General features: G+C 41.9%; 1 protein-coding gene across 4 annotated transcripts in view; it reads left to right on the top strand.

Annotated features, from left to right (window-relative positions):
• The window catches only part of RBM33 (RNA binding motif protein 33), a 105,806-nt gene extending 91,258 nt beyond the window's left edge, over positions 1 to 14,548 (top strand). For all 4 annotated transcript variants that reach the window (XM_080383684.1, XM_080383686.1, XM_080383683.1 and 1 more), the window contains 2 exons: positions 7,339 to 7,427; positions 7,624 to 14,548. In XM_080383684.1, the coding sequence (XP_080239810.1) occupies positions 7,339 to 7,427; positions 7,624 to 7,672 (138 nt within the window). In that variant the 3' untranslated portion in view covers positions 7,673 to 14,548. The remainder of the gene's footprint in view (positions 1 to 7,338; positions 7,428 to 7,623) is intronic.
• Positions 14,549 to 22,793: the final 8,245 nt, after the last annotated feature.

Here is a 22,793-nt window from a genome sequence, read left to right on the forward strand (position 1 = left end):
AGGAGACTGCAAGGATAATAAAAATATGTCTGCATTTATTGATGGGAGGGAAGAATAAATGGAATGTGATCTTTCTGTTTAGGAAGTGCCTGCCATGCTGCTATTTGACTTGTTGCAGAGCAGGTTGGATCACGCACTGGAGACTGTTAGTTAGGAAAGTTTATACTTTCTTTGTGTATAGACATGTTTTTCACAGCTTCGTGTGGGCTGCCACTCCTAATCCTAACCCCAGTGATGAATTGAATGTGTGATCTATCAGATAGTCCATTTACTTTGGTGGAAGAAGTTAAGTAAAGGAGAAAACTTTTATTTCCTATATGTCTCTCTAATTGAAACGAGTGCTTGCTCCAGTCTCACTCCTACCTGCTTGGTTTCCATCTCTCAGTGCTCTGTTATCTCCCTTTTAACATCTTCTCTGTGTAACCTCTAAGAGTTTTTGTGTCAAAGATGTTTGCTTTCTGTAAGCGATCTCTCGTTTTCTACTTGTGGATGTCCTGCTGCTTGTCTCAAGGCTCTTTGTTTTGCAGTGAAGCAAAACTAGAGGTTATTATGCTGCTATTATCATACAGGCTATTTTAATATAATTTTCGCTGATATTGTTAAAGTGTAGATTTAATTGCAGAGCGTGTGTAAAGGAGAAATTTGAGGGCAGCGTAGGTCTGGAGGTCTGCAGAGGGAATGGTCCATTTGTGATATTCATGCTTTAGTCGCTGTCAGTGCTTCAGTTGCAGAAAAAGCCAGAGCTGCTGATTTCTTAAGTTGTTGAATTAAATGGTATGTTTAAAAACAGTTTGTAGGCAACCTCTCAATCAAAAGCATGAGTGATCATGAAATAGTGGTTTTGTTGTATTTTTCCATTCAACACAAGATCTGCATCTTCCCATGGCAGTGCCTAAGGAAGCAGAAAGAGGAGATAATCAAGATCAGTTTGAGCTCTATGCTGTCTAAAACCTTTCCATATGAAATACTCCTGCTCAGCCTAAACCAGTTTTTTATTTTTAATGCTGAGGATATGTCAGAATGTAATCTCTGTTCTCCAGAGTCAAATGGGAACATGCCCAGAATACCACTGATCTCAGGTTGGTCTCGGGGAGCGCTGTATGGTAGATCTGTATGCCTGAATCCATGAAGTAAACTAGTCATTTGAAATCCCTTGGAAGTTGTTGTATGTATTGTCAATCCTTTACACCTGAGTGGATCTGGGAAGGGGTTTTCATCCTCTGGTGAACATCTGACTAGGTCAACTTAAAGAGAAGATGTGAATGAAGTTGTTCACTCAGAGCGGTGACGTTTGGGGAAGATTGTGATATTTCAGTTCAGGAATTAATGATAGAAGGAGAGTCTAGTGGAGCACAGTGTGGCAGCAGGGAGATCTCTTGTGGAGGAAACGTGAGTGTCCTCCCATTAAATGGGAAGTCAAATGATGCTTGGTAGAACCAGCCCGTCTCCAGAGGCAGTGCTGCATGGCCGTTTGTTCCCTGCTTCACCCAGCTGCCCTTTTAAAATCAGTAGGTTACAGAATAATACTAAATTCAGATCAAATTCCTAATGAGGTGCAATACTTTGGGAAAGATAAACTCCTGTTTTTATCATTATAACAGATACCATAAAAGTAAGGATTACTTTAGCGTTATGTGCTCTTTGAAAATGAGAGAACAGTTGTCTCTGGTACTGTATGAAGACCTGTCTGATGCTGTTAGCTTCTTCATGATACTGCCTTGGGTCTAAAACCAACACGCTGAATTACTTTTTCAGAAATGTGTTTTGGGTTTGCATGGCAAGGTTTTGGCAGTGGGGGGGCTACAGGGGTGGCTTCTGTGCGAGGCCACTAGAAGCTTCCCCTGTGTCTGCAGAGCTGATGCCAGCTGGCTCCAACCCAGACCCGCTGCTGGCCAAGCCCATCAGCGATAGTGGCGGCTCCTCTGGGATAATGTATTTAGGAAGGGAAAAAAACCCAGTGCAACAGCAGCTGGAGAGAGGAGCTGAGTCTATGTGAGAGCAGCAGCCCTGCAGCCCCCCAGGTCAGTGCAGGAGGAGGTGGGGGGCTCCAGGTGCTGGAGCAGAGGTTCCCTGGCAGCTTGTGAGGAAGACCGTGGTGAAGCTGGCTGTCCTCCTCAGCCCATGGAGGTTAGTGATGGTGCAGACTCCCACCTGCAGCCCCTGGAGGACCCCATGCTGGAGCAGGGGGATGCCCAAGGGAGAATGTGACCCTGTGGGAGTCTCACGCTGGGGCAGGCTCCTGGCAGGACCTGTGGCCCCGTGGGGAGAGGAGCCCAGGCTGGAGCAGGGTTGCTGGCAGGGCTTGTGACCCCGTGGGGGACCCACGCTGGAGCAGTGTGTGAAGAACTGCAGCCCGTGGGAAGGGCTCACGTTGGAGAGGTTCGCGGAGGACTGTCTCCGTGGGAGGGACCCCACGCTGGGGCGGGTGGGTGGTGTGGGGGGGAAGGAGGCAGAGACAATGTGTGATGAACTGACCCCAGCCCCATTCCCTGCCCCTTGTGGTGCTTGCAGGAGGAGGTAGAATGCAGCAGTAAAGTGGAGCCTGGGGAGAAGGTGTTCTTAAGATTCAGGTTTATTCCTCATCCTACTCTGATTTGATTGGCAATAAATTAAGTTAATTTTCACAAGTCGAGTCTGTTTTGCCCATGACAGTAATTGGTGAGTGATCTATCCTGATGTACAATATTGTGCTGGAAATACAAGTTAGATATATTGTGGGGAAGCAAAAATAATACTGAAAACGTGATGGGTAAGCTTCTATTCTTGGGCAGACTCTACGATCGCTAATGCAGTAATTCAGGTTTTACTTTAAAAATGAAAGGTGAATGCTTGTACCTGTATGGATTTTTACATTAATGAAACACATTAGACAGTGGTACCAATAATTTTGAAAATTTAGTAGAGCGTTCTTTACAAGTAAGCTGGCTGATACAGTGGATAGTCTGATTGGTGAAAGATTATGATTAGAAATAACAGCTTTCTAGGAGGTTATTTCAGGATCACCTTGTAGCGAATGTACAAGCACTAAAACTATTTGAGAATGTTAGGGATGCTAGAAGTACTGAATGTTACCAGTGGGGAAAAAAACCCAAGACTGTCAAAGTATTTTAAAAAATTTTAAAAAATGAAGTGTGTTAAACTATCAAGGTAACATGATGAAGATACACAAAATTAATTTTGTGTTTGGAACCAACAAAAGTAGAAGCTGGTGAAGTAAATCTTTTAAGATAATGCCTTGAGCAGCACTTTGAGCTAATAAAATTCCACAGGTTACACAAAAAAAATGTGTTTTCTTTAGACTATTGCTGTTAACATGATTCAAATGCAGGATCAGCTCTAAACTGCATATCATCCTGCATTCAAGGAGACAGAAATAATCCAATAGGATGAGTATGCAGTTATTTTACTTCAGGTTTCCATGGAACTGGAATGCTAGTTTGTATGCTCAGCCGATAACCTATCTGCTCGGGGTGGAATAGCAGCAGCTCAGACCTACACACTCTGGCAGAATCGTACCTGCTTGTCCTGTGCCTGACTGTCAGTGTTGTTAAACATAAAACTCAGGATCTGAATAGTAATGCAAGTAAGGAGATAATGTCCCAAAATCAGAACATAAATTTTCAAGAGATCTTTGTTAGCTGGATGAGTAATGTTCATACTTGCAAGTCACAGTAAATGAAGATTTGTTTGAAAACTCAATGTAGGTCACGATTTCTGTTGAGATATTAAAAATCTTTGTCAGTAAAGATACATTTGTGGTATTTCAGGCCATGGTGGTCATATCGTCAAAGTAACTTGGCAATTGTTGTCTTTTCTTGTTAAAACAAAACCTGAACTTTTTTTTATACCTAAATAAGGTGTGTATACCTAAAAAAGAGTGATTTCTGTGTCATTTTCAACACATAGTTTGAACACAGTGGAGGCTGAGAATTTGTATTAAAACTATTTTAATTAAATTTTTTCGGACAGTTTCCAACTGGAGAGGTATTATTTGTGTTGCATTAGTTCCCTCTTTTGTTAAACTTAGGTACGTGTAACTGCAGTAGTTGAGAAGACCCTGGGCTGTGTGATGGGGGGTGGTTAGGCAGTTCAGCGAAGGATCAGATGGGTTGCCTTTTTGTTTTCAGTTGTCTGTATTGACAAGTGAAATGAAATCTGATAAAGATGCTTTTCAGTAGATCTATCCAAGAATTGATGCCTTGTTGCCAAAGCAATTGAGTATTAAAATTTATTTAGTGGTTTGATTGCAATGTTGGGTGGTTTGGGTATTTTTTCCTTTGGAAAATAAGGCAGTAATGCAACCTAAGAACAGACTGTGACATAATACCCAAACTAGTCAGTCAATAAACTTTTTTAATTCATATGAAAGTATAAATAAGTTGTCTATAATAGTATTTAGATACTTCACCTAATTTTGTTAGTAAGTCTGCACTACAGCAGAATGTCTTTCTTTAGTCAGTTTTTTGTATACTAATTACTCAGCAGCTTCTTAATAATTCATCATTACGGGTTTATAAACTGCAAAATCGAATCTTGCTGCTGTGCATCTCAAGAATATTAATGCAATAATAGATCCATTCTTGTGGAAAAGGTCACTGAGTGCAGCTTGTCATCTTCATTTGATCACAAACGGGTCTGGAGTGTAAGGCACTGGGAGAAGTAACCTGTGGTAGTTGTTTGAGACCTGACTTTGTGAGGGTCTGTTGTCAGCAGGACAGCTGGGGGGGAAGACAAGCAGATTGATGGTAGAACATGCAGGGTACAGCTGAAGGGATGCATCTCTCAGTTCTTTTCCAGCCTCTCTCGTCTGACTGTTCTCTGAAATACTCATCCTTTCAGTGATTTAAACAGCTTTTTCTCATATTAAAAGTATCAAGTTCTTTTGAAAGGAACAGATTTACTTTTCTCTTTTTTTTTTTTTTTCCCTTCTTAATTGTAATTCTGAGAATTTTTTCAACTCTTACAAGTCTCTTGTTTATAAATCTTTTTTAATGGCTGTGATTAATTCTTAGTCTTCAAAACTTAATCCTTAGTGATAGGACTTACTTAATCCTTAGTTCTCTTCTAGCCAGAAAAGTGATGTCAAAAGGATGTGTATTACATACAGTTCTATAAATAATAATAAAGTGGCATCAGTAAAGGAGGAGAACACAAACTTCAACACCTCCTTCACCTACTCCAGTAGATAACTTCCAGGAGAACTGAGCTTTGTCCAGGGTCTTTCACTGACGCTTTCTGCAGCATGACTGTATTCTCATTGGTAAAATGTGCCTAGCCTTGTCCAGAGCTTTCTGATTAAAAAAACAAAAATCGTCTGCCAAGTGTTTTCATTTTTTAAAGCTAAAACCCATCCCTGCCAGCTCAGAAACTGAGAAGTTACAGTGACTTAGCTAAACCTTTCCATTGTAGCAGCTTTCAAAAAACTATACAGTGCAAATTAACCTGCTGATGCTTATTGGTTTTGCTGAATCCTTTAACTTCTCCTCAGCTTTCACTTTGAAACCACAGGAGTGACGGAAGTATTAAACTTCTGTGATTTTCCTGCTGAGAGGGAAGTTTCCTGTCAATTACGAGAAGGTACAAGGTAGCTACTGCCAAAATTAATTACTTTAAAATCACAGATAAGTTACAGAAAGAGCCTAGAGCTGAATTGTCAGGCTTAGATACAGAGAAATATGTCTATCAGGTGCCTTGGCTCTTGTTAAATAGGCATCTTATCAACGTGAGGCTTACCTGTTCAAAAAAGATGTAAGTAGGCAATTTTAATAGCAAATTTCATCTAGGCATTTGACATCTTGCTTAAAAATGCTGCATTCGATTGAATGAACAGGGAACACATTAGTTGGGTTAAAAATTCTTTCACTGAGAGATCTCAAAAGTATGTCACCCTTAAAATGTATCAACGAGTGTTCCCTAGGAACAGTTTAGTCTAAAGACATGTGGTACTTTTTTAATAGTCTAGGTGATGATACAGAATTTTTGCAGGTGAAGTTTAAAATCCTGGAGTGTGACCATCAGAGTGCTGGAATCATCCAGATGCAGGGGGATGCTGCTGAGCTCCAGGCTACATGTAGGATCAGATAATCAGGCTAATACCTACCCATTGGTAGGTTATAATAAAGTCCAGGAAAGTCTTAACGTGCCTATATACATACATATACATGTGTGTGTGTGTATATATATATAAAACTCAGTACAAACCAGGATTGGCTTTATTAGAAACTTGCACGCAGAAAAGAAGGTTAGTAATTCTCTAATTCTGTATCCAAAGCTATAAGAACAATTGGAAACTGGGAGGTGAATCAGGACAATTCTGTCTTGGATGTGCTGAGCGGAGCCCATCCAAAACTCCCTGTGAGGTACTGGAATCACCGTGGCGTTGGGGTGTACCTACTGAAACGTGTAAAACCTCATCTTCTCGAATTGCTCTTTTTGAAAAGTACACTGTTATAATTAAAGTGCTAATTTGAAGTATCAACTTGAATAATAAGTTAATACATTAATAAATAAGTCTGATAATTTCTCATTACCAAGGCCACAGGATTGCTCTCTCGAATCATCTTGGCATTGTCTGAACGTCCTGCTGAGGCAGGGAGCAAGGACACGTGTTCTCCAAAGCCCTGGCTGAGGCATGCTGTGGTTTTGGAGACCTCGATACTACATGGGGCGGGGGGGGGGTTTGATAGCTACAGTGTTGTGAAATGCTGCTCTCATGGTACGGGGCAGCACATATCAGATGGACTTGTTTGGGTAGATGTGTGTTCCATGGTTTCCCATTACTAGGAGGGCTTGGAAGTGGTGACCTAAGCCATCTCATCGGGGTTGTGTGGTGGTTGGTGTCAAGAGCTAGCCACTTGTTTTTGTTAAAACAGTGTGAGGATATACAGTGTGTAGAGATCAAAACCTACTGCTGCTTTTCCCTGTTTCTGTCCTGTTTAACCTATGGACAGTCCTGATCCTTTAACGTACATCAGGTGAATGACTCCAGTTGTTTCTGTGTGAAGTTGAGCTCTGCCCAGTGGAATGTTTCTTATTCGGTTCGTGGGAGTTTGGCTGCAGGGTTTGGTTCATCTGTATGGACTGAATTGAAGAGCTGTTGCCTTTGCTTAACGAGCAATGGTCTGGCTTTTCCATTGGTACAGTTGCTTAATGCCACCAGCTCAGACAGCTTCAGCTGGGTCCCTGACTGCAGTCTCAGAGGGCTTTTTCCATTCCCTCGACACCAATAAAAGAAAAGAGATATGGCAGAATTTCAATCCATTTGGTGCAAAATGAGGTTTTGTAAGTGGACCTCTTAAGTGAATTTTAAAAATATGTTTTGGCTTTTTGTCTCTGCAGAGTTTACAGATGCTTCCTCAACAACGGAAAGCCATAGCAAAATTTAAGGAGCCAGCACATGCTTTAGCATTTCAACAGAAATTCCACAGGTAAATAAGTAAGCACTGCTGCTGCCTCGGTTCCTTCCCTCCCTTCACAAGATTAAATCAGTCTCCTCTGCTCACTGTCTCTCTTAATCCAATCAAGCATCTGTTTATTAGTGACCTTCATAGAACCTCCTTGTCTGTTCTCCACCCCTAGAATCAGTTTGAGTACCAGGTTTAAATCTCTTTTAACTTTCAACAGGCACATGATAGATCTGTCCCACATAAACGTGGCACTGATAGTTGAGTGATGTCTGCTGAGAGAAACCCTGACACTAACAGAAGCATACTGTGGAGCTACATGAGGCACAGTGGCAAAACCATCGGGTTGTGAAACCTTTCAGCTTAGTCTTTAATTGCTATGTTGAACTACAGAAAGCAGCAAGATGTTCTCCAGAAGAGCTGAACTTGAGAGGATCTGCAAAAGTGGAATTTCTGTTTGGTTTGTTCACATTCTGTTGTAACCACGTGGAACTACAGATGTTTTCTTCAAAATGCTTTCAATGCATGTAGACACTGTTCTTCAAGATCCTACTGTGTGACTACAGTGACTTGAGCGAGAACGTTTACATCGAAAGATTGAAAAACTTTCTTCATAGCAAAGAATATTTGATAATGGTTGCTCTTATCTTCAGTGCGAGGTATTTGAATGAAAACTCACTTTTCTAAACAAAACACATTAGTTACGTTGCGTATCTGAGAGCACAGAAGGTATTCTTGCATAGATTTAAACGTGGTCTACTTCACTGAATAGCAGTATGCTGAGAAGCTGTGGAGGTGACACTGGAAAATTGTAGTTTTGATCGTTGTAAATAAGTCCAGTCTGTCTTTGCATTTTTCTATTCCAACACAGACTTCCATCTTCTCCTTCCGAGTCCACTTATTCCATAAAACGCTGTGTAGGAATAACATGGCTGTATTTTCCCATGGTTGTTAGAAACAAGGATCTTTGCCCTTCAGTAGCATCGTGGGGTAGTGAACTGCAAGTTGTACCTAGGTTATTTTAAATGACCCTTTTTCCAGACACAAGGAAAAAGAAACGTTTGGTGGCTCACTTGAGAAATGTTACATGGAAGAGCGGTGCATTCCTAATAGTTCTTTTGGGCTAGCGTTTCATGATTGCCTTATGCTTTATTTTGATTAGTTTTTTTCCTTTGAGATTTATTTTGTGACTTAACGCTGAACCATAAGAAACGAGTAACGAAAGGACTTGGGTTGATGTGGTGTTCCCCATAAATACAGGACTATAAGGACATTGTGAATCTGCTGGTGGATGTGGCAGTTTCCAAAAATTACATGCAAACATTAAGGAGCTTATATTTTATTCAAAGTAAAATGTGTGATATTTCCTTTTGGTTAGAACCATCTAGATGGTGTTGCCAAAGGAACAATTTTTTCAGTTACTTCTGAATAAACTTAACTAAAATGTCATCTTTATATTGGATTCCACTTTTTATGAACGTTTCCGTAGTTTTTAGACTGTGAGCTTTTGCTTGGTCCTTTATTTTAGGAATACTTTTAAGAACTCCACCTACTAATCGAGCAGTTGGGGCGGGCTGACAGAAACCTTACAGGTTTCTTACCTGAGTGACCGCAGAAGAATATTATTGCTCTGTAATGAAACAGCTGCGAATGGGGTCCAAAATAGGCATGCCAAGCATGGAAAGCAAGTTTATAGTACCATAGATTTTTTTTTTAGTTATTATTAAGATTTGATGGTAGCCAAATCATAAAGACCTAATTGGCTTTCTTACAATTTTGGTCCAGATTTTCAATTAAATAGAAGCTACTAAAAATAATGATTGAATAATAGATCCTGTCAAAAGTCATCTAGGTAAAACTGTTCTTTGTTCATTGAAATTATACAGAATACTGTGGTACTTCGGTAATACTGCACCGGGAGAAATACTGAAAGAACACTCTTAAGCCTGTGTACAACATAGTGACGAGACACAGGAACATCATGAGAGTTTTTGCATGGAAGTTAGTTTTACAGCCATCTGTATAGTTCCTCATTTATGCAAACTAAATAATATTCAGTACAATTACTATACAGAAAGTGAGCCAAGCCCAGGACAGAGAATGAGCTGTAGGTAGGAGGTGCCCAGCGGGAGCCGACCCTGAAGATGTGCGAGGTGATGTGCCCCCTCCCACCGTGAGCGCTAGGACCCCTGCGCTGCCGCCTCAGGTTACGTAGTTTTTATTTTAAAGAAGTAAATTCTCATCTTGGAAACAAGTCATTAAACAGTTATTCGTGCCACTGTTAGGGAGCAGCTTCTCTGTGATGAGAAGGATGGGAAGACGTGTTGGAGTGGAGCGGTAATGGTGCGTGTCGGGAAATCTGGGTTAGATGCAAATGCCAGACGGGCCAGCAGCTGAGTTCAGCAGTAGGAACATCTGCAGTTGATCAGCTGTCCTGTCAGAAGCAAACGTTATTGGGGTTAGAGGGTTTCTTGGAGCCTAAGAATATGGGTTTGATTCAAAAGTCAAAGTAGTTTGTAGAAATGCTCCAGCTTTGGGTTTTGAATCCATCCCAAAGAGGCTGAGGTTCAGCCAATTTTAAGTTTTAAGAATTTTTATTCAGTTGGGTTTGTTGTTTTTGGTTTTTGTTGTTTTGTTGTTTTTTTGTTTTTTTTTTTTTTAAATTGAGAAAAATGTGTGGCTTTAGAATAAAGATGTGAAATTGCCTCAGATCTATTTTAAATGCAGGAGGCAACATAAGCAATGCCTGTTTAATGACTAGATGCACCCTCTTTAAAGGCAGTTGCAGTTGGTTATTGCTTGTGCATAGACAGGGTACGGGCGGATCGCTGGTTATGATTTTAGCTGCTTATCGCAGTCAATACTTGGGTACCTGCTGTACCTTATTATATGTAAATATACTATATGTATGTATGTCTGTATGCATTTTATTATATACATACATACATACATACTCACACCCTGTGTTGTCACCATAACTCTCTAATATCTTAAACTCAGTAGCAAAAGTAGCAATTAGGTGAGTCATTTGTTAAAATGTTCCTGTTTTGTTAGTTCTCAAATCCTGACTTAAAAGTGGATCTCTTGGCAATGATCAGTTTGGATGATAACAGCTCTTTTAGATCCATTTGTTGTCTCCTCCCAAAAAAACCCCAAAGAAAGTAGAGGTAAAACTAGATGGACGTGTTCTTGCCATGTTCTCTTTCAGCACATAGTTAAATCTGAGCATCTTAAGTTCACATTCTTGGAAGATCTGTTGCAACCATTATCTTGTTCTTTCTTTATCATGCATTCAAAATATGATGCAAAATGGAAAAAAAAAAGGCATTTAATGTAGTATGTAAATATTGACCTTTTAAAATTAAAATGTTACTTAAAGTGCTTACAGTCAACCACATCTTAGCTATTTGTTAGTTTTTTGTGTTGTCTTATCTAAGTTTAATGGATACAGTTCCATAAATGTTGATGTGTTTTTGTGTATATCTTCAAATTTTTATAAAGATGCTAGTAAGTCAATACATATATCCTGATCTGTGTATTATTTGTTCACAGTTTCTATTAGCATAATTTTATAATGATTTTAATGGGCAACTCTAGTAGGTGATTATATGGAGCCAACTTTTTTTTTTTCAAATTATTTTGTTTTCCTCTTGTAGCAACTAATCATATTTTGCCTTGACTAAAAGATTGGATTGGCCATATGATCTGTGGTATTTTAGTAGAATGTTCTACTTTTTTTTAATTTAAAAAAAAAAAATAAATCTCGGTCCTTTAACTTTTGAGGGGAAATACAGTGCGCTGTCAGACCAGGGCATGGGGTTTCTAGGTTTGTTCTGTTGTGCTGTACCAAGTACAAATCAGGTCTGTCGTGTAATATTGTTCTCAAAAGTTTGGGATATTTTGGTTTTACACGTAATTCAAGTTGGTCATGTAACACATTGGTTCATCACAATGTTAGCAACTGATGTGGCACGTATACTGTGTGATGGTTAGATGGGGCTTGGAGCAACCTGGTCTAGCGGCAGGTGTCCCTGCCTGTGGCTGGGGGGTTGAAACTAGATGATCTTTAAGGTCCCTTCCCACCCAAACCATTCTATGATTCTATGGAACTATGTGCAGTGTTGAAAAAACTTGGTATATGTGGTGCTAGACAGGAGGAGGACAGGTCCATAGCACCTTCATAGCTGGAGGAACTTCCATGCAAGTGTTTATCTCTTAAGTAGTGCTATAGGATAAATTTAGACAGGGATGTTGTTCTTGGCCCGCATACATCTCCAGTATGACTTTGGGAAAGAAGAGTAAATACTGGCACACCCTCTGTAAAGTATTTGCAGATACCTAGTTTATTCCCCAATTTAAATCTGAAGATTCACTTCAGGTTTCCGAATTTCTGAGGAAGAAAAAAAAAAAAAAAAAAAAAAGGCCTTGCAGCCAGTAAAATGCATAGCAGACTGAGCATTTTAGTTCTTTGATGTCAGCTTTCCACTGCAAGGGTATAGATGAGAGATTTTTTTTCATAGAACTGTAGGTTATTCCAGAACAGCCTTCAGGTTCTTTGTTGTTTTTTTCTTAACGTGATCTAGGTACTTGAAATAAGAAAACAACTTGATGTTGAATTTTTTAATATTTTTTTTAAACATAGTAATTTTTTATCTGTTTAGTTTAAAATTGTGCGGTTTTCCTGGAAGCTGTAGGTGCTTCCTTGTCGTTACACACAGTAACTGCATGTCTGTATGTGTGTGTGGGTGCGTTGCCCTTACGGCTGGGGTGCGAGGGCGGGCGGGAGGGTGCAGGGTTTCGTTTCTTGGGGTTGTTTTGGCCTGTTTTTTGTCTAACTCGGGCTATATCTTGGATTTGTTCTCTGGTGTAGTATTGTGTTGTTCTTGTCCTCCGCGTAGTACTGTGTTTGTTACGTGAGTAGGTAGAAATCTGGCTTCACCTGTTCACTGTCAAAAAGGCATTTTTGTTCAGAGAAACAACAAATCTTTTTTTTAAATTATTTTTTGTGCTTTTGTTTTTTTCTTTTTAGCAGCATGTTGGGTGAGAAACTAAATGTGAAGGAAACAAATCCTGAACAGACTGCAGAAAGTTAGCTTGTATTTTAGAAGTTATTTAGGGTAACATGGGGCTTTTGTTTCAATGTTACCTTAAATCATGCCTTAACCTCTGATTAATTCAGAAGCATAATACTTGAAAGTATTTTGTCTTCAATCAGTATCAAATCCTAAGGATTTTACGTAAGGTTTTTTTGTAACCTGATTTTTAATGATGGAGATTACTTATTACCCACATGAGCACAGGGTCTTGTGTACAAAAACACTGATTCATATTGGATCCTTATGTATACCAACTTCTGGTATAATATGGTTGGGAAGGATCATTTTGTTCTTCATAACGCTGCTTTTTGCAGGGTTGGGGTTTTTTTTTATTTAAAAAAACACCTCTGTTTTCTACTTCTGTGCTTATTTTGGTGGAAAGTGTGGTCCTTATTGCACTAAAGAAAAAACCTCAAGGGGGAATTAATCTCACTGGGTCTTTTAGTGTGGCTTTCTCATTTCTTGGTGGAATGCACTGATTTTTCTAACTAACTGGAAATGGGCATTATATACACACGCTGTTTTTCAACAGGTTACACTGCTTTTATTTAATGTAACAGCACTTGGGTTAAGCGATTTTTGCCATCTAAATAACTTTAAACGGTATTCTAGATTAAGAATATTTTTGTAAAAGAGCCTGTGTACAGTTCAATGTAGCTGTATTGCGATGTCATGTGTAGTCACTTGAAAGTTCACTACTTAAGACTGGTGTGTTAACGTTATGTTCGTTCAGTGGTTCAGGATTTTCTTTGTGTACATCTAACGGTTTTTAATATGCACTGGATTTTTTTCCTTGTGTCTGTCAGGCTGACTTTGGGACCTTACACTTTTATTTCTATTTATATAATAACAAAACCATTTTTTCGCAGGATTTCTTTTTTAGATGGTGAAACATCTTTCAGCAGTTTAACTTCTAATTAATACATGTTTTCACTTACAGATACAGCAAAGACAAGATGCTAACACTCATTTGTTCACAGCTGATCTTCCATACCATTGCATACAATTTTTATTGATACAAAGCGCCCTTACGATAAGTCAACTTTCTTTTTTTCCAGTGGTCCCCTTTGTCTCTACCCTGTGCTGTACCTCGTTTCCATCTCATTTGCCTCCGTTTTTCCATTCCCACAAGGATATTTGTATCCTTGTTACGTTCCTGCTGTTTTCCCTCTCATCACCTCTCTGGACTTTTCCTGCCTGAGTGCCTTGCATTCATTCTTTCGCTCTACTTTCTGTTCTTACAGCTCTGCTGAGGGTCCCTGAAACATAGCCCCCCCACCCCGAGAGCATCGTCCTGTACTTTTTTCTTTGCCGACTTTGGTACATGAGGTTGCTTTTGCAGGTATCACACCTTAGGAGATGCTGCCCATCCCAAAGCACTGGAGAAGCAGTACTTAACAGTTTTGCTTTGCAGTTTTACCTGTGTTGGAGGATTAAACCATTTTTGTTTACATGCTCCAGCATTTGTGGCAAGCCAGGCGAAACAGGATTAACAACTCTTCTGTCCTTTTCACTTTTTCAGGAGTTCTGTTCTTGAATTCAGTGATAGTAATAGCACTTTTTTTTTATTGCTACGTAGAAATATGAACAGTCGACATGATTCTACCTCCTATTACTATTACTGAATGTGATCCTTCCTAACCTGTAAAGTCTTAAACACTGTATATATTTGGGTGTTTTGAGAATCACTTCAAATGTATTGCTCTAATCTGGATTACAGAGTTTGTTTATTAGCAGTTCAGGATATAAATTCAACAGCCGACTGTATCATACTGACTCCACTGGGAGTTCGTCTGCCTCATGTTTTCTACAGCATCATCTGCACAAGGTGTTTACTACTAGTTTCTGGAATGTAATACTGAACTATTACCAAGTCCTCCACTTCCATAAGAGATCTTTGTCGTACCGATTTAAGTGAATGTAAAAATGGAAACACAAAGATGATCTCATGTACAATTTTTTTTACATGTAACTCCATGCTTAAAATGTCAACATGTAAATATATTTATTGTACCTAAAATATGTCAATAAAACTTGATCTTTATCATATTTCCTCTGTTGTCTCTTGATGTACAACTTGAACTGCAAATCCATCAGAAGAAGCTTCACGTGCTGGTTTATTTTACCGTTTTTATTACGGTAGCATCTCTGGGCCCCTACTTTTACACCGGCATGGTAGCATGGGGTTCTTTCAGAGGTGTGCAAAGGTGCCCCAGGTGGAAGAACGAGTGACTGAGCATGGGTGATGGTAAAAGGGGCTTGTGTTTTTGTTGCTAACTCAAAGGGTCTGGAGGCTGACAAGGGTCTCATAACATAGGTATAGGAGGAAAGCGTGTGAGTGTAAAAGCTTTTCTGCTTCTTTTATTGGACATGTCAGTACTGCTGAGATCTCTACTTTCAGAAACTGCCTGTCTTAATTTAGGACGTAAAGAGGAGCTCTCAGCAAGCTCGGTATGGTTACCATCAATTATGTTCTGAACACAATTATATCAACATAAATGGAGGCTAATTCCACTGGTGTATTGTGTATCAAGAAAAGAGGTCAGAATCGGCCACCTTGCACTTTGTAGGGTTTTTTTAATAGGTTGTTAAAATTACTCACAAAGTTAAATGTAAAAAATGCCATTATCATCCTGGTATCACTAGAAGTGGCTACCTGTGATCCAGCATACACATTTTCAGTGAAGCGTTACTAGCGTGCCACATCATTACTGGGGGCAGATCTCAAGAGAACAGTGTTACCTGGGGACAGACTTAACGATACGCCACACTGTGTGTTTCTGCTTGCACCCCAGTAGAGGACATATTAGTGACCAGCAACACAGTGACCTTAGAAAGCTCAATGAGGTAAAAAAAAAAAAAAAAAAAAAAAAAGCCTCTGCAGTGATTTTTATAGTGAGCAATGTAAGAATAATTGTCTTTGCTTACAATGTTCCAACTTCGTTTTCAACTTGTGATTTTGTTTTGGATTAACAATAGGAGCACACTGTAAATATCCATCCAACTGCAGCATCACCTCTTCCACATCTCCTGCTCTACAGAAAGCTCCAAGCAAATGTAAACCTCACCAAAAACCTCTGAAACCCAAACGTGATGAGTTCTAACTCCTTGCTGCTTTCTGCCGCCTTTCCCTGCCTCTGTTGATCTGCAATCTGTTGCAATCTGGGGCACAAATCTGTGTTTTAGCGAAGCTGGTGTACCTTTGAGCATCAACTCATCGGTCTATGCTTGCAGAACATGGAATGGGTTAACAATTGCACAGGGTTAAAACAAGCTCTCTTTTCGAGGGTGCAGGGTAGGATCATGCATACGAGTGGTAGTGGTTTTGAGAAGTTAAAAATGTCCTGCTGATGAACTGGTGATTTTGTAAGATCTCGGGATTCACGCAGGGGTGTGCTTTGAGAATTCGAAGGCTGACAACTGCGAAGTGATGGAGGAAATCAGTGGGGCTACAAACTAGTTATTGAAGGGATGGAGAGGGAGTGACCAAGGGAGGTACAAATAAACCTCTAAAATCAAATACTGAGATGCCTAGTGGAGTGCTTCAAAAATTGGTCTTGATTGACCTTAATTAATTTGTAAAGGTCTGGGCAGGAGGAGTTGGAATGTGCTCACCAAGCATGTTGGGAGGCCCATGGGGGAGGGCTCGGATAAGGAGGAGGTTCGTAGTATCTTAGAGGAATTGGATGAGCTAGAGAATTAAAATAATAGAGGTGAGATTAAATTCAATCCTGCAAAGTCCAAGAGCACAGACTCTGGTATTAATAAATAAGGATTTTTGCTATAAGGGCTACTGGGAAAAGAAAGAACAGCAAGTTAATTGCAGATAACTGATCTATGGATGTGGTGAACTATGAGAAAGAAGATGATAGCTTTTTTAGGATGGATGGGTCAGGCACTTCCCACATTGGAACTATTAGCTTGTATATGTGTAGTATGAAGATTTAATGCTGGATTTCAAAATGCAACCCAATCAATGACCTCCCTACTGCCCTAAGTAGAAACCCCCTTCTGAATATTTCAGGGAGCTTTTTTGAATGGTTCAGCTATTGAAGATATTCCCTGTTTTCACTCTACACATCCAGCCCCTCAAAGACCAGGGCTTAAGCTACAGAAAACATCCTTAGTTGGGTTCGATGCGAATTGACTGGTCACACGGTGCCACTGCTCCTTGATTTCAAATGTCAGTTCTGGTAACTGCTCAGTATACATTAAATATTTTCACCCATCCGTGCTGTTCTGAAAAGATCCCAGGGGAAGGTACCCTTTCTACTCGTGAAAAATTAAACATGCTGACCTGGGAAAATCATTCTGTGGAGTTGTGGTCAGTGTTGGGGATGGTTTGGAGTGGACTTGGGAGCTGGACATTTCCATTTCTTCTGATTTGAGTCCTGTAGTCCACGGATTGTTAGCTAATTAACAATCACTTTTCATTAAATTACTGATGAGAGCCTTCTGCTTCCGTAAGAAGGATTTTAAGACAACGATGAGAGGATGGACTAAATAGCCCAGTAGCTTTTTTCCAATCCTGTTTTCTTGGGTCACAAACAAATTAGGCTGTGTCTTCCAAAATTTAGATATTCCTGTACAGCATCACGCAACCTTTCCTTGCAGCACAGCTAGTAAGAACAGAGGGAGAGGGGGTTTGGAGGCATTTTCCTTCATGCATCTATGCATGAGTCAGGTGCACGACACAAGCTCTGTGCCTTCCATGGCCTTTTCCAAGATAACATCACAGGTACTTGGGGCACTTTCTCAGGTACAAAATGCCTATGTAGTGCTGCACAGAGCAAAATGGTCCTGGGGTGGGTACTCGTGAGCGTAGGATGCTCTCTGGGTAATATTTAGGTTAGTGGTGGTGGCTGGCATAGAGTATTTTGCATGCAGGCAAAATCTAGTTCACTAGCATGGTCTAATCATAAAAAAAATGTTACATTCCAGAAAGTTACACTTTAAGAAAAGTTGATAGCAGATACAATTGGCAATAATACTGAAGACCTGTCATCTGAATCCTTACTACTTTGTGCTTAGATAGATCTTTAATAGAACAGAGGGGCTGCTGTGAGTTTGCTCTGGAATAGATGTAAGATATTCAGTGCCCCTGGTACATGTCAGTTTGTCACTTCATATAATTTGGCTTTTTTTATTGTTACTAACCTCATTACTGAAACGGGCACTTCTGCAAACAATAGCTGGATGCAAAAATCTGCGTCCCAGGGAATAACTGGGATTCGGTCACTGGAGCCCAGGGTACTGTTTGTGAATTCCTGCATTGGAAATATGTCCTTTTCTATTTCTAGCCTGGATTTTTGTGTGACAAAATCAGTCCTGGGAGACAAACCCCATTTAACTGAATGAGGAAATAATTTCTCTGTATATTGTCCATCTTAAAGACTGCCACAAACTGGCCTCTCTGCAAAGTGATGCCTACAGTTCCTACTGCTATAAACCTTTCAGAGTGTTTAAAGGTGCTAGCTTATTGGAAAGGGCTTGGTTTTGTTCACTAAGGTCAGGAAAAATCACGGATCACATCAAAACAGGGAAGATGCATTTGCTCCCCGGTCTTGCCTGCGTTACTGTTAATCAGCCGTATCCAGCAGGAGGATGCGCGTCGCCTTTAATGGGGGGATGAGGAGAGGAGGAGTGTAATCATCCCTCATCAGCGAGACCCTCAATCACTGCACTTCAAACAGCTGGGGGTACATAACCTCAGCTTCATTTGAAAATTTTAGTACCTTTTCTCTTAGCTGCCTCCATTTTATGCCTCCCCCCCCCTCATAAATTTTTATGATTTTTTTTTTAAAAAGGAGAATTTATGGGTGAAATGGCAGAGACCTTGTGAAACGTGGAAGAGCTAAAAGGCTATCACGGTGGTAAATGAGGCTAAATGGTTCTCCACCACCAGCTGTTTAGAGTTCAGTGATTGAGTCTAGCTGACAAGAAATAATTACCCCCTCTCAGAGAGGTGAAATGGGTCCTCACACTGTGAATGCTGCTGATGAAGGGGCTGTCCCGGGAGAAAGCAGGAGCCTTTCCAACAGTTTCTATGCCTACATTTTGGTTGCCTAAACCCCTCGCGAGCATCTTGCACTAGGGTTTTAACTTGCACAAGGTGATGTCCTTCCGTGACTCAGCGCATCTCTCCTGTCTTTCTGGTCCCAGGGAAGTTCAAAACTCTGACACACCTTGCAGCGATGAGCCCAGAGCCAAAGTATTCCCTGTATTATTGTTTAAGACTGGCGAGTGTCTTTTAGCCTTTTCTATTTCAAAGCAAGAGCCCTTATGTTTCTTACTGTAGAGATGCGCATTAGGATCTAAAAGCACCTGGTTGGTTTTTTTTTCTTGTTTTCTAATCAATTACAAGGAACAAATATGATGAGTGAATTTGTTTGCAGGCTGGAGAGAGGGAATGCCTTGACTTACATTGGGAAGGAAGAACGTGCAGTGCTCCAGTGTGAAACCTGTGTCTTCTTAGATAATGCTGAAGCCAAATCCTTTTTCTTTTTTTAAATCACAAACCCTAAATATTTGGAACATACAAGAAACATTAGGTGAGACACAAAAATAAGCATGATGACGATGGCTTGAATGCCACTATGTTTCTCTGCTTTTATTGGTTATGTTACTGTATTGGTGAGAATGCAAATGCTTTGGATACATCGAAACAGATGACAGAGTTAATTATTATTGCACAAGAGCCTGTCCAGGGTTGTGCAGCGTACTGCTCAAGCAAAAGCAGGTACCACCTCAGGTCAGCTCAGGAGGGTGAGAGGTTGTAGTGGCTGGAGCCTGACAACACTGTCACCATCACCCATCTAGTTTCTTTAGAAGATGATGACTGGTCACCAGATGGCTGCTGTGAGCCACCATGGTGCAAACAGGGCTTGGTGGAGCCTCAGCAGTGAAGGACCAACCCAGTGAGGCTCTGTATCGGTCTCTCAGTTTCATTACTCCTCATTTAAGTGGTTGTTTCTGATGAAACTGCATTTTGAGGTGAGGATTTCAGCCATGAAATGGCTGAGGACTCATGCGTTCCAACAGGCCATGTACCACGCATGCAGCATCACTGTTTTGGCCTCCTCATGATGTGAGCTGCTGCCACCTCAGCTTCTTCCCCCCAGTTTGGTCTCAGAAGGAGATGGGTTGGGCAGCGGTGACAAGGCAGTGTGCTAGAGACCACCGAGCCTCATGCTGCCCCAGTGACAGACCCTGGCTGACACCGGTGGTCTTCAATGGAGAGTGCATCTCCACTGAGCCAGGAGAGAGCAGCCACAGCATCCTCCAAGCATCCTCCTCCTGCCGCGCTGGCAGTGTCTCTCCATTTTGGTAAGAAAGGAGCCACTTGGTTTTCTTTGCTGGGAAGGAAAAGGGTGAAGAAATGTATCTGGGAACTGCCGCATCCTCACTTTTCCCTCTCCTCCTGCGGGAACAGTTAAACAAAATAGGTGGTTTATTGAGCACAGAAATGCTTGTTTTATCAAAACAATATAAACAAATACCCTCAAAGGCCTAAAAATACCCTAAAAGAACGCCAAAATCCCACCTGCAAAACCTGCCAACCCACCAAGTGAAAAGACCCAGCCAGGAACAGACTCCGTCCTCCCATCCACCAAGCAAGCACATGCTCCTGGTCACCAGCAGCTGCCCAGCAGCAATGCCAGCTTCACCTGTCTGCTAAAACATGAACATGGAGGACAGGACTTTCCCTTTGTGAACCCATGTTGACTGTGCCTGATGATTGCGTTATTTTTTCAATGCCTTTCAATAGTATTCAGTATAATCTTCTCCGTAATTTTTCCAGGAACTGAGGTTAGGCTAATGGGTCTGTACTTCCCTGGCTCTTCCTTCACACCCTTTCTGCAGATTGGAACAACGCTGGCTGCCTTCCAGTCAGCAGGGACCTCCCCAGGCTGCCAAGACCTTTGGTACATGATGGAGAGGGGTCCTGCCGTAAAGGCTGCTAGCTCCTTCAGAAGTCTGGGATGAATCCCATCAGGCCCCACGGACTTGTGAACATCCGGCTGATACAGCTGGTCCTTTACAGTGGGAGAGATGAATCAGACCCAGGATCTCCAGCCAAGGGGCTGGGCAGCAGGGTAAGGGGTCAGGTAGGTGAAGGCGATGCTTACCCCAGGGATCATGGAGAGACCTGAGGGAAGGTAAGGAGAAACCTTCAGTGCTGGAGAATGGTCTGGGTAACCCAATCTTCAGTGCAGAGACAACCAGAAAGAAATTGGTTTCCTCTCACCTAGAAAAAGCAAGTGGTTCAGGGTTTATTCCCCTGCAGTTTTTTTTCCTTTGTACCCAGCTGCTTCTGTCCTTTCTAAAATCCTCTTTGCAAAGCAGAGGAAGGGGTCGAGGTGACAGGAGCTCCCAGCACACAGCTCCAGACAGGGTTTGGGCCGTGGTGCATCAGAGAGGCTCAGCTGGTGGGGAAACACAGGTCCCATTCTCACCATACTCCAACGTGTCCTTAAATCCCCATCTCCAGGAACAATGTCATCAGGACCCACCTCCTTACATACTCCTGTCCATGGGGTCAAGGTCTTGAAGGTGAGCATTTTGAAATATCAAAAACTTGAAAGAAAATTAAAAAGTGCTGACGCACTCTATTCAAATCCCCTGGGTTTTTAAAAGTGCAGAGCAGGCAACAGAAGGGATGGGAACCTTCTACATGAAGGTGCTAACTAAAGTTATAAGATATATATGGGTTTGCTTCCCAAGTGAAGATACCTATGACAAAAACCATGAAAGCCAAGCTTCACAAAAGTCCTCTGATTTTTTTTTAGGTTGCCTTATGTTGGTGAGTGCATCTTAAGGGAGGATGTACCATTGTGGAAGACAGAGCGAACAACTGCTGCCAGCTCTCCAGAAGGTATTAAGAAAGGTGATTTTTGGCACTGGTTGCAAGGACTCATGCTGGGCATGATAGTACAAGGGCTTTTCTTCTTCTTTAACCTCATGAAGTTAAATAATTAAGTCTGGAATATGTCCTTCAGCCACACCTTGGCCCATCCCCAGGCCAGCAATCCATGATGCAATTCCCATAGGCACGGGGAGAAATTCTTCCCCCAGCACATCCCGCTCCCCTCCTGAGCCTTCTGCCCTGCTCGTGCTGCTTCTTCTAGTACAGGCAGTGGGATGGGGGAAGCCTTCCTCCCTGGGAAGGGGTCCCTCCTTCCAAAGGAGAGCCTGAGGCCAGTCTCTAATCCATTTGGTGGATCAGAGACCCATTTGAAGTGCTTACCTCCCCCTGCCACTGCCTGTCTCTACAGTAAGACTTCATGATGGAGGGACATGGACCTACACAGAGCAATGGGGTGGGCAGAAGCGCTGCCAGGCCACTGGGGAGGAGCGATGCCGAACGTGGTGTTGGTTGTGCCGGAGTTCTGCCTGCCACGCCAAGCCCAGAGGTGCTGGGGGAGGGGTCTGGGCAGGGGCTGGTGTGCCCAGGGGGAGGGTGGATGGGCTGCCCAGCCAGGCGCTGCCAAGCTCCCCAGGGGCTGGCAGCACACAGGGAGAGCAAGACCGCGTTTCCCACAGGAATATGATCCTTGTGCCATTATTAGAAACGCCCCAGGGAAATGCAAAAAATACCCAAAGAACCCCTTGTTGCCATTTTAAACCAGTGTTGTTTATACCAAATACCCCAGAATATTCTCAGAGAACCAGTTTTAACACGTGATTTTGGAAAGGGTGCGAAAAAAACCTTAGGTCAGACTGAGCCAGAGGTGTAGCCAGGCTCGAAACCATTTACAGGAACTAATTACAAGAGGGTTGGGTGTTGTTTTGTTTTTTGGAGGCTTTTTTCCCCTGGCATCCCCAGCAAAGTCTTTAGACAGACGCGTGAAGAACAGACAAGGAAGCAACCAGCTCTGGAAAGGCAGCACGCTGCAGCATGGGGTGGTGGGGAGGATGCTCCTTGCAGGACACATCTCCATGCTGTAGGGTGGCCCCGAGCCAGCTGCGCTCATGCTCCATGCCAGGAGCTGGGCAGCTGCGACCAAGCAAAACACCCAGAGAAGCCAGTGACTTGACTGCTGGCACTGGAAGGGGCAGTGGGCTCGCACCTGGTGACCTGCACAGGAGAGGCAGCCAGCCTTGAGATGCTCATCCCAAATAACCTTGGAGGAAAATATTCAACTTGCCAAAAAAACGAATGCCAAGTTAAGTATTGCATCAGGGTGTGTGAGCCCAGGTACCCCATGCATGCCACCCCACAATGGCAGAGGGGCTCAAACCCCCCAGCGTGAGGGCATCCAGGGTCAGCCTCGCCCCCCATGCTTCCCTGCTG

This window comes from Falco punctatus, assembly GCF_963210335.1.
Source record: "Falco punctatus genome assembly, chromosome: 4".
Taxonomy (NCBI): Eukaryota; Metazoa; Chordata; class Aves; order Falconiformes; family Falconidae; genus Falco; species Falco punctatus.